The sequence below is a fragment of the Protomyctophum parallelum genome (assembly GCF_964188405.1).
Source record: "Protomyctophum parallelum genome assembly, chromosome: 11".
Taxonomy (NCBI): domain Eukaryota; kingdom Metazoa; phylum Chordata; class Actinopteri; order Myctophiformes; family Myctophidae; genus Protomyctophum; species Protomyctophum parallelum.
Window position 1 is genome coordinate 20,436,421 of NC_139707.1, and position 15,953 is coordinate 20,452,373.

At 41.0% G+C, this 15,953-nt stretch overlaps 1 protein-coding gene across 1 annotated transcript; it reads right to left on the reverse strand.

Annotated features, from left to right (window-relative positions):
* Positions 1-4,228: 4,228 nt before the first annotated feature.
* On the reverse strand, positions 4,229-14,756 carry marchf4b (membrane associated ring-CH-type finger 4b; the record flags this gene model as incomplete). Its single annotated transcript, XM_083777284.1, has 4 exons — positions 4,229-4,650; positions 6,847-7,039; positions 8,014-8,169; positions 14,298-14,756. 4 exons carry the CDS (start codon positions 14,754-14,756, stop codon positions 4,229-4,231), a joined length of 1,230 nt encoding a protein of 409 aa, XP_083633410.1.
* Positions 14,757-15,953: the final 1,197 nt, after the last annotated feature.

Sequence of the window (15,953 nt, forward strand, 5' to 3'; positions counted from 1 at the left end):
GGAGCGGATCTATGGAGCCATTTCAGGGCCAAAAGTTTTGATCATTTATTAAAAACAGTTGACTTCAGGGCCAAAACAAGACGTAAAAGTTTTCGACCTGAAAGTGAAAAAAGTTAGAGGCGAAAGAGAAAACAAAATCTGAAGCCGTAAAAATAAGATTTGAATCCGTAAAAATAAGATTTGAATCCGTAAAAATCTGAAACTGAAAAAATAATTTTACTCAAAAATCTAAATATATTTTGATTCAAATCAAAAATACATTTGAACTGAAAAAAACTTTTGAATACGTTTTTTTATTTTTCAAAGTTCAAGATACAAATGTGAGAATTTCGGTTTCAATTCTTATTTTTCCACTTCAATTTAAATGTTCTTTCGTCAACTGTTTTTAATAAATGATCAAAACTTTTGGCCCTGAAATGGCTCCATACCCCCAGGCAACTTCAGGGCCAAAACAAGACGTAAAAGTTTTCGACCTGTAAGTGAAAAAAGTTATAGGCGAAAAAGAAAAAATAATCTGAAGCCGAAAAAAAAAAGATTTGAATCCGTAAAAATAAGATTTGAATCCGTAAAAATAAGATTTGAATCCGTAAAAATAAGATCTGAAACTGAAAAAAATTATTTTACTCAAAAATCTAAATATATTTTGATTCAAATCAAAAATACATTTGAACTGAAAAAAACTTTTGAATACGTTTTTTTTTTTTTTTTAAGTTCAAGATACAAATGTGAGACTTTCGGTTTCAATTCTTATTTTTCCACTTCAATTTAAATGTTTTTTCGTCAACTGTTTTTAATAAATGATCAAAACTTTTGGCCCTGAAATGGCTCCATACGGATCGCCCAACCGTCCCCGGGACCGCATGGGGGGCGGGTCTCTGGACCGTTGAAGTGTATTCAGATACGGATCGTTCCAATGTGAATGAATGCGTACCTAAAGAAGGAAGTGGACTGTTTTTTTTTTAAAGAACGTGACATAATCTCTAGTCGACGAGCCAAGCCTGAGAAGCCTCAACAAAAAAAAACACAGCCGCTGCACGACGCGTAACACCAGCGCATTTCTCAACGCCACCCGTCTCCTGTTGTCGAATCTGCGTATACGCGCAGCACCGCAGTACGAGCTGATCTTATTCTGCGGACTACACGTGGCTCTTGGGCTTTGCTTGGCACAGTTTCCAAAGTAAAACAAAATAATAATAATGCTGAAGTAGAATCCATAGCAAACTAATACACTGGAGCACATAACTGACTGACACAGTGAATAGCAGGCAGGCTGACAGTGAAGTAGTATAACGGCAAAAAGCCAAAGAGGCAATGCAATGCAGTGTGTCTGGATTTATTTGAGACAATGTCGCAGAGTTGATGGTCAGTGTCCGTGCGCGCCAGCCATCAAACAAACCGCCGTCTGGAGGATTAAAGTGTGTCATGCAAGTGTACCCGGGTGCGCTGTTGAATCTCGGGCAATGTGAATCATGGCCATCGGGGACCAGGCAACCGTATTCGGAAACGGTTCCAATGAAACGGATTCAGTCCGTCTCAGTGTGAATCCCCTATTAGTCTCCTCCGGCCTCCTCCTGGAGGAGGTTCTTTTCCAAAAGAAGTATTAAAAAAAAAACTTAAATACTGTCTGGGGTGTTCACATAAAACCAAAAGTGAAAAATCCTTTTAAATCAAAACTGTCTGAAGTGGAAAACAAACAAACAAAGTTTATACTATACCTGTAAACTGTATGGGTAGGTTTGTTGTGTAAAAAGATGATCTGAAAACAGCTAACACAGCAATGTAAAATGAAGTGTTCTTCTCACTGTTCTAAAAACAAAATTGATTTCAAAGGCACAATATTATTCTTGTACTGGGTTAAGTTAAGGATGACATTCAATCTGAATTTGAATAAGGTTCTCAACCGCACGCACGCATGCATGCACGGCGCACGCACCTTTGATTTGGGGCTTATCAAAGCTAGTCGGGGAGTGAATATAAAAAGGATGTAAATGTATTCATGGTGAACTCTCAACAACCTTCTGGCTGCTTCTGTCGGTGTTGTACAGTAGCTCCCACCCATCAATATCAGACCTTCATGACTTGAATAATTCAGTAGAAAATCACTGAGCTACAGTACCTGAACCTTTGCGGATACTAGATACAGTTAAATGAATGTGAAATTCAGAGAGAAGCAACACTTGCGCCAAATTATGCTCTTTGAACTGTTCTGCCTGTCACCACGGAGCACCATGCTTTGATAAGTAAAATATAATTCAATATTCAGCTGGTTAAATCATTGTTGTCAGCAGCACCATGTTATATCGATCAAACTTGGCCATGTGGCTTATTTAGAAGAACTGCTGTTGTACAACAAATAAACCAAGGGCATACAAGTGTAGCTGATGAAGCATAATTACAGTATTTGAAAAAGTTGAGCTGCTATACAGAACTTTGGTTAATGCAGATCATGCACATTTGATGTATTTATGAGCTTTTACTTGTGATGATGTTTCTGTCCAAATGCAAGGTTGCGGATACTTTCTTAAAGGGTTATGAGCACAGTGATTATTACGCTACTCTGGTTTGATTACACTGGATTATCTTAACCATACAGTATATTTATTTGACCGAGGTCCCCCAGGGCTCTACACTTTTTCCCTCTACACAAATCTCTTTGCTGAAAATAACTGATCCTGATCTACAAGCTCTAAGAGTTTATTGCAGTTAACTATGAAATCGTGCATTTCCCATCAGTCAGTCACACCTCACCTCAAACCTCAAACCCTTAGATCTCCATATGTGGAGCTGACCTGTTTTGACATTCCATAATATGTTGATCCTTCCCCATCCATCCTTCCTCTTCGATGTCTCCCTTTTGACTGATACCTGTCCATTTAAACTCTAGACGGGCCTGCCCCAAAGTTATTAGTGCAGCCGCGCCCGGCAGCCGGCGAAAAGTAGAGTTCTCAACAGGCCCGGCCCTACCTGGGCCCTCATCATACCCTGTACGAGACACTGCCCCCGCTGCCACCCTTTGATCTCCTGACCTGTTCTGACATTCCATATGTTGATCTGACCTCATAAAACCCTTTACACTCAAGACAGGCTCCATATATGGCCAGTACAGATTTCATTCCAGATGTTGATCTGACCCCCCCATGCCAAAACGCCATCGCTTGACCAGCAGCCCCTTTAGGGCGAGGTTGCTTCTCGCCCTCAGGCATCTTACTAGTAGATTAGCTACCAGTGTTCACCTACCACGACATTCCTAGAATAGGGATTATGGTTAATGAGTACTACACAGTGTGTAGAAAGAACTAGCCAATACGCGTTAGAATCTTGCATGTGTCTTTTCTCTCTGCACACTGGTGATGCTGTGACACTGTTGTCAACGTTTCGATCAATTCTGATCTTCACCAGATCATATACATCTTCATAATGTATATGTCACGATGAGGAACCGAAGTGATCAAAACGTTGACATCGCAATAATATACAGCAGAGTGCAGACTATACTTTTTTTATTATACTTTTGTTTGTCTTGCACCATGGGCCATGGATGTGCGTGCACTATACCTTCCTCATGTCTTCTCTCTCTCTGCTCTTGGTTTCCTGTCTCTCTACATGACCTAAATGAAATAAAGCATAAGAATTCTAAAAATAATTGTTGAAGGGTGGGTGGTGGTGATTAAAAGACAAATTAGTCAATTAAGCAGATTGCAGACTGGTGCCATTTGGGGATAATTGTTGCAGGTAGTTGCAAGGAGTTTCAGGTTCAAGGAGTTGCATCAGTGTGGACTAGCCTGGCATAGAGATGAAGATGTGATTCATAAAGTTGCAGGACCTAGTGATGATGAGAACCAAATGAGCTATTCACTGAAGACAGCTGTACTTCAGAACATGCAGTTCTTTAGATTATGCAAAGTCATGAAAATTATGAAAATGTGAGAATACTCATTTTCAAAACACAATAAATAAAATATGTCTTTTTGGGTTGTTGCTATTTGACATTTTCAGAACTCATAATAAAAAATCTGAACAGATATCAACATAAAAAAACATTCATTACCAACCAATTCTGAAAATCAAACAAATTTCATTTTTTTATTGAGTCCATGTTAAGGATATCCCAGATGCATTTGAAACAAACATATTAATCCAGTGCAGTTAGGACAAGGCCTTTTAACTGTCACCCAGTTTAATATTAATCTCCACGTCCTATGCACAAGATAAGGCCTCAACTGGATCCTCAGACCGTGGTGACTCTCATGACCAGCTCACGTGTGCTGCCGTTGGGCTGACCACGGGCCTCCGGCTGTCTCAAGTGGCTGAGGAGGTGGAGGATGTTGTAGGGACAATGCTGGTCTGGCGCTGCCATGTCGATGCCGGAATCGGCATGTGTGCTCAGCACCGCTGCGGCTCTCACCAAGGTCGTGGCGGTGGACCCCGGTGTTGTGGAGGCTACTACCATAAGAGAGGAGGTGGACATGGACACCCCTACCCCGGTGTGATGGCTCTGGCCGGATGGAGACACAGTCCTTTCAATAGTAGTGTCCTTCTTATCTGGACTGTCCATTGACTTGTCATAGTTCAGAACCTTCCACTGCTGGTTGACAGCCTGCCATCGATGGAAAATGCGGAACACAGAGGGTCCCTCGTGGACTATTAGCGCTGTGGGGATCAGAGCATCAATTAGACAACGGACAAGCCTCTGTCTGGCAGCATTGTTAATGATACCACAGGGTGATATATCGCTGCAGCACTGTGCCATGTGACTGTGATAAGGCAGAGAATGAAGGTGAGGCTTATAGTTGGGGGAGTGGCAGAACAACAAAGCTAACCCTTGAAGAGTTAACCAAACCATAACTCAGATACATTCTCCTATTTCATGCAAAACTGTATATAATACAGCTTGTGACGCTGTGATACAAATCCAGGTCTTGGGTTTATAAAGATGAAGTATTAGTTCCATGGTTTTGTTCAATAATGTCTTGCCAGAGTTCAAAATTGCTTATTGATTTGTCCTCATTGAACTCAGTATGCTGCAAAATCAATCTGTAACAAGAGATGCTGAGGACGTTTGATTGCACTGCCTGATTTTGTCACATTACAGTAGGTTATTGTAAAGGAAATGTGGGGTGCTCTATTCTATTTTTAAATGGCATTAATTCTATATCTTAATAATTTTGTTTTTGATGTCTTTAATTTCATCCAGAAAGAGGTACACTAGGTTTAAGATATACAGCAACTAAAAGTAAGAATAGTTACTAAAAGTAAATGATGGGCAGCTAATAAGAATAGTTACTAAAAGTAAATGATGGGCATCAAATAACTTCTGCTCCCTGTATTTACAGACTCTAATGACAATAAATCCTACCTCCTCCAGAATTATTTGTTTGTCTCCTACTCAGTCTCTGTTTTCTCACTAAAGTCTGCCAGGTGACATGTTAATCTCTATAAAGTAGAGAGTTAATGACTCCACAGTCAATCCCCACTACCAAACCGGAGACAATCAATCTCCTCTTCCTCTTATCCCGCTGTCTATTGCAGTGGCATGCAGGGAGTTTTTCAATGTGTGATGCCATTAACCAGTCACAGGCTCAAGAGTTGAACATCCACGATGGGATGGATTTATGCTATAAGACACCCACACAAATCTTGAACACTGGGTGTAAATGTCTTAGATCTTTTTTCTTTTCTGAGACCATCAAAGTACACTGATCTTGAAAGCTAGAGTAGGGCCGCTTTTTGGTGCTTAATGTTGGAAATGTTGCAAAATTTGCTTTTGTATGTATCTGAATGAACAATCCACATCTAAGACTTAAGTTCATCCCAAAACACACATCCTTGGTTATGTTGATACTGTACTGATATTGTACTTTGAATGCATGAGGGGATCATAATTCTTCAATAACTAATGTGATTTCAAAGAGTCTAACATAGTTAACATGGAGTTTGAAGTTGAATGTACTTATAGGGAGCACTGTCTGATTAAATGAACATCAAATCAAAATATTGAATCAGGCAACAATGAAACTGTCTGGGGTGTACACAAAAGCCAGAGTAGACCCAGAAGTGTTTTGATCTACCCATTTGATCTAACCCATTTGCCATTAATTTACATAGCATTGTTAGTTTATGTATTCAATAATTCATGTTATTACTTGTTGGGTACTGTAATGCCAATTCTGACTGTGAAATTGTAAAACATAGTACTGCATACACTTATTCAACAAGGATTTAGATTTGACAAGCCAATGATGAATGTCATGTCTGTGTATCTTGTACTGTACAGTAGCTGACTTGTCTAGTAGTGGACCGTTATATGGACTTCATATGGACCTATTGTGTCTGAAATATCACAATTAGTGATCCTAACCTGAACAGGGATTCAGCCATGATAAGCTGAAAGTTCAGCCTGATTTAAGGACTGTTCACACCAAGCTCTAACTAAAAGGAAAGGAAAGGTACTATGTTTACCCAGGGTAACTGGACTAAGCTCAAGAACTTGTTTACAGCCAGGCCCTGCTCATAGAACATTTCATGGTAGGTAGGGGTTCAATGCCTTGTCCAAGGGCACTTCAGCGGTGGTCATTTGAACGTCCCGGTCCGGGGATACGAACTAGCGACCTTCCGATATCAAGACCGCTCCACAAACCATTCGGCCACCGCTGCCCAACTATAACTACCGATCTATATCCTTGACCTTCACCATTGTCTTTGTTATAGTTGTGCGGACTCTACATGTACCATCCACTTGAGTTAAAATAAAATAAAACTACCGGTATATGTTTATAGTTATGTATAGTGTACTGTAAACGACACAATGGAGTATAAATGCACTATTAGTGTTGTTGTCTCACTCACCGATGCAGACAATGTCCATGAAGCCGTACATGCCATAGCAGATCTGGAAGAGTAGGTCCTGGCGCTGCCAACGGGCTGAGGGGCTGAAGGATGACCACACCAACCAAGAGATGCTGGCCATCAGGAAGAGGGAACCCAAGATGGCCGCTGCAATCTGTACTTTCTCTATTACTGTCAGGGAGATGGCCTGCCACTGGGGTGGAGAGACACAGACTGTCAAATATTACTTGTGACGCCATGGCCACTGCTTCATCAGATACTGTATGACCAATGATGCAAGATGCAGCTGTTGAATCTACATTGTAGGACAGTGGTTTTCAACCCTTTTCATATCGAGGCCCATTATTCATTCGGCATTTGAGCCACGGACCACCATTTGATGACCCAAGAGATAACAGACAAACGTTGTTCAAAATAACAATTCTTCTACATTCTCTAATTAGTAGGGCAACCAGTCTATAGTAACTGTAACACTTTATTTTTTTATTTCTTTGTTTCTAGAGCAAAGTTGTCCCACAGTTTTAACAGCACGCATTTGAGCCATATGTCAAATCGAGCCGAACCGTGCAGCGGTAAAATAAGAGTATGAATCGGCCCTTACAGCCCACTTTACATTTTGGCTTATAACTCTTGAACCGTAGGTCGTAAAATCAAAACCAGTGGTTGAAAACCACTGTTTTAGGACATCATGATTTATTGTGTACTTAATATTATACTCTATTCTGTTCCTTTCTGTATCTGTTATACAGCTCCTATCTTCTGGTCATTTAATGTGAACCACATATATTCACTATACTGTTACGTATTGTACTTGTCGTGGTACTTGTCGTGGTACACTGCCTAGTGTCATTTTGTTCTCTAAGCACGGCGTTCTCTACCCTAAATTAGAGGACCACATTGATGGTCTACTAAATTCACAACACAGACCAAAGAACAGTCAATTTGCCGTATAATCAGGGCAGGGTGAGAGTTACTAGGGGGTTATTATTGAACATAATTTGTTCTGAAAGCTCCTGATGAAAAACATCATGAAGAAGTTAACGGACAGAGTCATTTTATTAGGGAAAAACTGAAAAACTGGCTCATTCCATAAATGGTTCCCCTGAATTTGGACCTTCTGCAAGACAAGTTAGACAACGGCACTTAATCTTTCCACTAACGCTTCACCTGTAGTGGGTTCTTAGTGCTGATGGCGATGACCTGGTATTTGTAGTAGCACAGTTCACAGGCCCAGGAACCTCTCTCACTGATCCATTTGATGAGGCAGGGGTGATGCGTGCAGCGTACCGATCCACAGCACCGACATGGGCTCAGTAGCTCTCCCTGTAGGAATAAGACAGAGTCAGTCCCACCAATCTAATGCTTAGAGGTAATGACACCTACAAGTTGACTGTTCTCATTACCGTTTTTGTATTTCAGAACCCCCTCTAGTTCTTAGAGAGAGAAGGAAAACAAGATACTTCAGTTGATACAGGCCTAGTGTTTTTCAGACATCCACTCTATTTTTGGTGAAACCAAACAGAAACTCAATAGTTACATATAATTGAAATGTCTCAAGTTCTCTTAGTTACTTTGAATTAAAATGTTGAGACAGTTACTTTGAATTTACCGGTATGTTGTTTTTTTGTTTTTTCTATCACAAATACTATCCCACAAGTGTCCCATTTCATGACATTAAATTGGAGAACACAGAATATATGTACAGATTTCTGTATGTGTATCTCTGTGTTCCTTTATTCCTATATACAGTATGACGTTCTGTGTCAGGCATGCCCAAATATGGAGTGTTGTAATATCAGAACAGTCCAGCTCTATATATGGACCCTGTGTAGGGGCCCTGTCCAGAGCCCGGGGCAGAGGCCTTTTTGGGGCGGTTCTGGACAACCGTGGGTCTGACCGACTCGACACTGCACTCCCTTTGGTGGTGTGGAACGCGCGTCTCGAATTTGAAGTCGGTGGGGGGAACGGTTCTCGAGGACTACGAGTTCCATGGATTACACACGTACCGACGTACGGACAGACGTGGTGCATTTATAGATATACTAGAGCGGTGCCCATTGGGCACTGGCGTACTTGGAACGATGCAAGTTGGAAATGAATGCCCCACACATATATTATGTCTGTGTCCCTTTTATCCCCATATATGGAGTTCTTTGTCAGGCATGCCCAAATATGGAATGTATCTATGAAATATGCAGACGTCAGAATGATGTCAGAACAAGTCAGCTCCATATATGGACCCTGGGCAGGGGCTCTGTCCAGGTCTGGACAATTGTGTGTCCGACCAACTCGACACTGGCCACTGCACCACCTGTGGTGGTGGTTACGTGGATTACACACGTACAGACAGACAGACAGAGACTTGGTGAATTTATAGATAGATAGATAGATAGATAGATAGAGATAAGATGTGTTTGAGCAAATCAGTATTTTTGTCCTACACAAAGATTACATTCCCATTGACAATGAATGGAGAATTTACGTCATATGTGTCTGAGCAAATCGACATGTTACACCATGATGATGTACGATGATAAGAGCGCCCCTCACTTCACACAGGTGTGATTTGTCTTGCTTACTGTAAATCGCTCTGGATTAAGAGATTCTGCTAAATGCCTAAATTGTAAATTGTTATATATTCCACCTAGTTGGCAGTCATAATGAATGAGTACTGGCTGGGTTAAGAACTGCAGCACTCCATTATAGATGAACAGGATCTATTCTAACATGTACTGTAATGTCTGAACATTTCTACTGGTTACATTATTCCACACTCTCTGTAAATTACTCTATCCAATATTAGATAATTATACAAATGCAAATAAGGGTCTGCCATGACCCTTCATTTTCTTAACAGAACATCAAGCACTTCTTTCTAGTGATTTGACTTTGCTAAATGTAAGCACTATCATCAAAAACGTACTGTACAAAAGACTAAAATTAGTTTCTTCTACCATCTAAGATTTTAAAACCCCTTTGTTGGACAAAAATATGACAACGGTATTCTATTGCCCTGGGCACAAAGCTCATTAAAATATATTTCTACTCTTGTCAGCAGGGCCCACAAAATATAGGCACTTGACTTGACCCATTTTGGGTTTCTGTAGTACCTGTAGTTTAAGACATTTACAGTAGAATTATGGAACCATCCCACCAGGACTCCCTTGCAAAGATCTCGATCTAAAAGAGACCATACAATATAAAGTTGATATTAACTGAAAAAAAACTATATCCACTATGAACACAGCACTGCATACATTTTGTGGAGAAGCAAAAAACAGCGAGGGCCAAAATGATGTCTCCCCACCATCATTGTCCTGACGTGTCTGACAGAAGGAGCAGCACCGTCGTCACAGCAAAGGGAGGGAAAGAAGGGAGTGGTAAAGGAGAAAAAGGCCCTTCTGCAGATGGCCATGGTGGGAGTGTGTTGGCACTTGGCAGGAGCACCAGAACAGTTCTGCCTTGTCCAGTGGGACTCGGGCTACTCGCTGTGACATGGCTGATCACAGCCAAGAGTTGAAACTACTCCCACTCCCAAGCAACAGAGAACGGAGAGTGAGGAGCATAACCGTATATCAAATGTGGCGTTTTATCTCACACACACCCTCACATGCACTGATAACAGAAAAAAGCTTGTGATTATTTGAAAGTAAGTAAGTAGTGTACTGGTATTTTATTAATAACAAGATTTATTTGGGGCAGTATGATTCTACTCTTCTGTGTCATATCACCTCTCCTCCATGCACAGCCTGGTGCACTTCATTTTGTTCCTATAAAAGCTGAACAACGTCTGACTGTAAAATGGCATAAAAGTGAATTTCAAATAGGTTTCTCATTTTCTAAGGGTGGAAAATCAAGGCAAGTGAACTCCATTAAATATAGGCGAGGAGGGCATAGTGAGATAACAACTCGCTCACCAAGTAACCAAACAAGTGAAATTGTTTTATTGTGTCCAATAATAACTTTACAGATTAAAACGTTTCTCTTTTAAGAAGGTATCATAGATAATGAATAGATTTGAAGGGCCACATGAAATTTCAGATTTATTTACCTATATGAAGACTCATAAAACAAATGCCAGCTGAATTTCTTCATTGCTTATTCGGCTATGACCATTGTGGTTAAAAGTTAATGGCCCCAATAAAGAGTAATTGAATAGAGGAGCAATAACGTTTTTTTTTATTTAATGTTTATGACTTCATCGTTCCTGCCAATAGATTTTGGCACAGGGAAAATATTGCATTCCCTTACATAACTTGTTTATATCCCATTCCCCAAGAAATGTCGGAGGAGACATTGTATGTGCTACAGAATGCAGAAAGCATATAGTGCCTCAGTGCTGTTGGGGGCTCAGAGAAAGAATGATGCTAACTCAGCCCCTCAAGGGCTCTCATTGTCCCGCTGACAAATGAACTGTGGTAGTGCATTATCTGTGTTATGATTTAGGAGTGAAAGCCAGTCTTTTATAAGCAGCAGGGAGTCGCACATTCTTGACATGCAGCTCAAGTGAGGATGAGATAGTGCAAGCATCTGCCCCAAAGGGCACTTCAATGTAATAGTGCATGACACTCCAGAAAATGATCCTTCAGACAGGGGAAATATTGTGCAACTTCACTTTGATATAAGCCATCTTCAAGGGCATGGGATACCATATTATTTTATCTGCTGATCTGTACCATCAGACAAAGATACGACTGGGGAGTTGTGTTCCATGGTAGTCCTCTGAGTGATGAAGTATAGAGCAGATTGAGCCTGAGAGTATACTTCTGAAGAGAGCAAAAGGACAAAAGTCTGTCAGAGACCCTGGTGAATAATTTTAAGTGTGATTTGATCTGCGTATCGTGTAGAAGTGCAAGTCCTTTTGTAATTGCCTTTTGTTAAGCCTTTGTCGAACATCGCTGATAGAAAAAGCCTTTAAAAGGGCTCAAGGTCGCAGTATATGGAAACGAGCTGAATAAGCCATAGCACAGAGGTAAAAACAGACATTTATTTATTATACAGTAGGTCTTTACCTTGAAATGTCAAACTGTCACCTCATCTGAAACTGGCCAAATGGTTCATTATTTACTGTGTCTGAGACTATGACTTAATTCCAAAAGAAGTGTTCTGACTTGAAACAACAGTTGTGACTAAAGCTGTGAATCACATAGGACAACTCCATTACACACAGTGAAATCAGGAGTGCTCATTTAACTCAGAGTGTAAAATGGACCCTTAAGGGTCACCCTAACATGCTGGATTTTATTGTGCAGCAATGCTGAAAAACGCCAAGATTTATTCACCAAGATTGGCAAGATAGGGTACATCTCAAATATCTACTAGAAACTACTAGACAAGTCTATAATAAATCAGAAACCTCTTCCAAATAATGTCCTGTCATATATCAGGCTTTAGCAAGCTACTTAACTGAAAATATGCCCCTCTCTGAACTTCCACACATTATCTTGACTGTTGCATCCCCGGAGAATGGAAGTGTTTTGAAGGTGGATTGTCAGATCAGATATACTGGCTGCTTTGGTCGACATCCCAGAGGCTAAGGAAGAACAGAGGATAACTAATGTCCCCTGCTGCCTGTATCACACAGTCACACACATTGTCTACTCATTTCTCTTATAGGACAGAGCTGCCTGCTACACCTCAGTAGATCTATATCTGGACCTTACCCAAACCCAACAACAGAGGCGATAGGAGAAGGAAGGATGGTGATAGTTAAGGACTTGCATAATGAAACTGGCATAAAATAAAATCGTATACAAAGACGAGCTGAAATGTCTGAGGATGCCTTGAAGATATGTTGAAGAAAGCCATGGGAAATACTCCACATTTCTGAGGCTGTCTATGTTTTGTATGCATTGCGGGGTCTGCTGTCTGTGGAGCTTTTGAAATAAGAAGGACCTGAGTCCTTCCACTCAGATCCCATGGCAGCAATGATTTTAAAGTGTAGAGATAGACTGATTCTCTGTATCACGACTGCATGGAGTAATAAATACATTGACAAAACACATGCAACACTTAAAGGTACTGGTACAACAAGTTAATTTCCTAAAATAAACTATGTATAGAATCATATGATATGGCGCCCGCTGGCCAAGTGGTCCATGTGCATGCCACATATAGTCTTTGGCCTGACAGCGCGCCACGTGTTCGAGTCCTGTTCATGATGACCTTTGCTGCATCTCTCCCATTCTCTCTCTCCCCCTTTCTACCTTCACTTGATACTATAATAAATGCAGAAAAGCAACAAAAATAATAATAATCTTAAAAAAATCATACAATATACTACCAGTGTGTGGTTATACAGTATCTGTATCTGCAAGACCCTTCCCTCTTTTCTTATTTTATATTGTTCAGGATGTTTCTGGGTGTCAACCTTTGGGCAGTATAGGTGTGCAATATTGGTGTCATTGAGTCTGGGGGGAGGGGGAAAAATTGAATGTTGTGTTTACAAATGGAAACAAAGAAATCCTACTGGTTTGTATGGCTTTGACACACTGAATCTGAAAAGTCTGGTAATTTAAATCTATATGTATCACAGCACAGCGTTATACATTTAGTACAAGAATTTCATAGTGTTACACCTTGACGATATTCTTCTGTATTTTTCTTCTAGACTTATTTTCCTGTAAATAACCCACTATTACTAAAGTGTGACATATCTAAAATTGTACCAGAAAGGTTCTGCTGAACATTGACTAAATAAATAAATAAATCTACGTTCCTGCTGCTACTGAGCTATGCTTTACAATTTAATTGCAGTACACCTTTACTATACAGTATCTTCTGTCAGGCTTTCCTTTAGATTTCCCATCCTTTCACTTGATTAATGAAGTGTAACATAATCACAATAGTCTCAAAGGCAGAGACAAACGCTGTGACTATGACTAATCTCCAGAATCTTCAGTTCTCTAAGTATCTCCTGCTCCGATCACATTCATTTCGGCGGTGTGCGATCAACAGAGTGAAAACGCATTATTTGATTAACAATGCATGTAATTGTTAACTGTGAATGTGAATTGTATTCATAATCTGTTTATGGCTCTACAGTCTACAGTATGTAGCATCAGTGTGTGGCTCCACACTTGTCAACAAGGGTGGCATGGTCTTTCATTTCATTATCCCCACTGTCTTTTCATGCCTTACCAATAACTGATGAGAGCATGATGCAGCGCATGCAGACTCCCAGTCCCAGGCCACTGTGATTTTCCTAACAAGGAATTGGGACTGTGCACTCTCTTACGCCCTGGAAATAAACCTGACCAGTGGATAACCTGCCTGCAAAATAATGCCTTATTGTATCAAGGGAAGTCAGGCTTATAGACTGTATATATAAACACAAGCATTATCCTCTCATTTAGAGAGACTCCTTGCCAATGAGAGATTCTGACAATGATGATGATGACAATTGAGACCTCTCATTTTGACAGCCCCCCCCCCCCCCTTTATTGACTTACATGCTCAGGTCCCTGGAAGCAGATCCTACACACAGGCGTCCTGAAGCCACTTTCAGAGTAGCTGGTGATGGAGAATCTTTCTTCCAGTTTTCGCTTAGAGCATTCATCGGTGGAGCTGCTGCAGCCGCGCAAGGCTGCCGACAGCTCTGCCGCATCCACCCAGCGCGCCACCTGGTCTGCCCCCGGCCCCGGCCCAGTAGCTCCTCCTGCAGGTGGAGAAGTCCAATCACCTGGGTGCTGCTGCTGATGGCCCCGCACTAATGTGTTGTTGTTGTCGGGGACAGTGTCGCCTGAAGGAACGCTTCCGCCGATCTCATGGCTTTCCTCCGTTTGCCCGGCACTCATGGGGGTCAGTGGAGGCAATGGTGTCGCTGGTGCCGGTGGCCCAAGAAGCAGCACCCTCAGGTCACTGAGCAAGACACAGCAACGGTTCTTCAGCATGCCCTGGCCGCGTAACATCAGTCCGTCTCCAGCTAGATATTCACAGCACCGTTCAATGATACTGATTGCAAACATGTGCCCCTGCTGCCATGAGCAGGCACTTCTTCAATGGCTTTCCTGCTAGATTTGTTGGGTATTGTTGTTTATTAATGGTTTCTGTGCGTATGCATATCTTCTTTTCAGTCAATGTTGTTGTCTTTTAATTTCTTCCCACAAGAAAGTGAATCCAAGGACAATACAATTCCCATCGATGCAAACAAGTGTCTGAAGCCATTAAGGTCAATACAGTATTTTCTAAAAGGGGAAAAAAATGTTAGATTTACAATCAGAGGAATGTCACGTGCATTCAAGTAGCCTAGTCTAAATTGTCTCGTTCACTCAATGACCACGGCGGCACGCACATTAATGTCGGTCATCCTTAATAGTGTATGCCTGCACTGCACAGTCTATTTAGAAAATATTAATTATCTGGTTTGTCTTCTCTCATCCAATGCAGAAAGAATCATATATCCGCATTTATAATGGCTCTCAATTTAGTCAATTCATAAAACAGTAGGCTATACAGTAGCAGTGCTTATACGCTTGAAACATAAAAAAAATAAAATAAAACTCTTTTGTTATTGTTGCTGTCATTGTCCTTTACACTGAAACCAAATTAAATCTGTTGACGGTATAGCCTACTGCGTTAGAAATCAAATCATACCTGAACAGCCACACGATTTCCATATGTTCCATATAGTATCCGTTATCAGGTTTTCTGATAGATTCCAAGCTGCAGCCAGGTTGTTGACAATTAAGCCTCTTACATATATTTAGTCCCCAAATATCGATTATTTTCCATACTCCGGAAGTATAGCTACGCATGTGCGTTTAAATCCATCCATCAATTAAATTCAGGCACGATTCTCGGACTGTCCTATTAGCTGAATGGAATCATCTGTGATCATAATTGTGCTGCAGCTTCAGCACCATGATTCCTGAGACAGCTCCCACCACGTCACCACCACCAGCACAGTGATGCAGGCGGAGGTTGGAAGGAAGGAAGCCTCTACTCCGTAGTACGAAGGTGTCGCCTTCCAAAAACAACTACTTACTTACATCATGTAAACACAATTGTGCTGTGGAAATAGTAGGCGGTGATAATACATTATGTGCTGGTAGCTACCTACCTAGCCTGCTACGTAGCAGGCTACAAAGTTAACCAAATATAAAAGT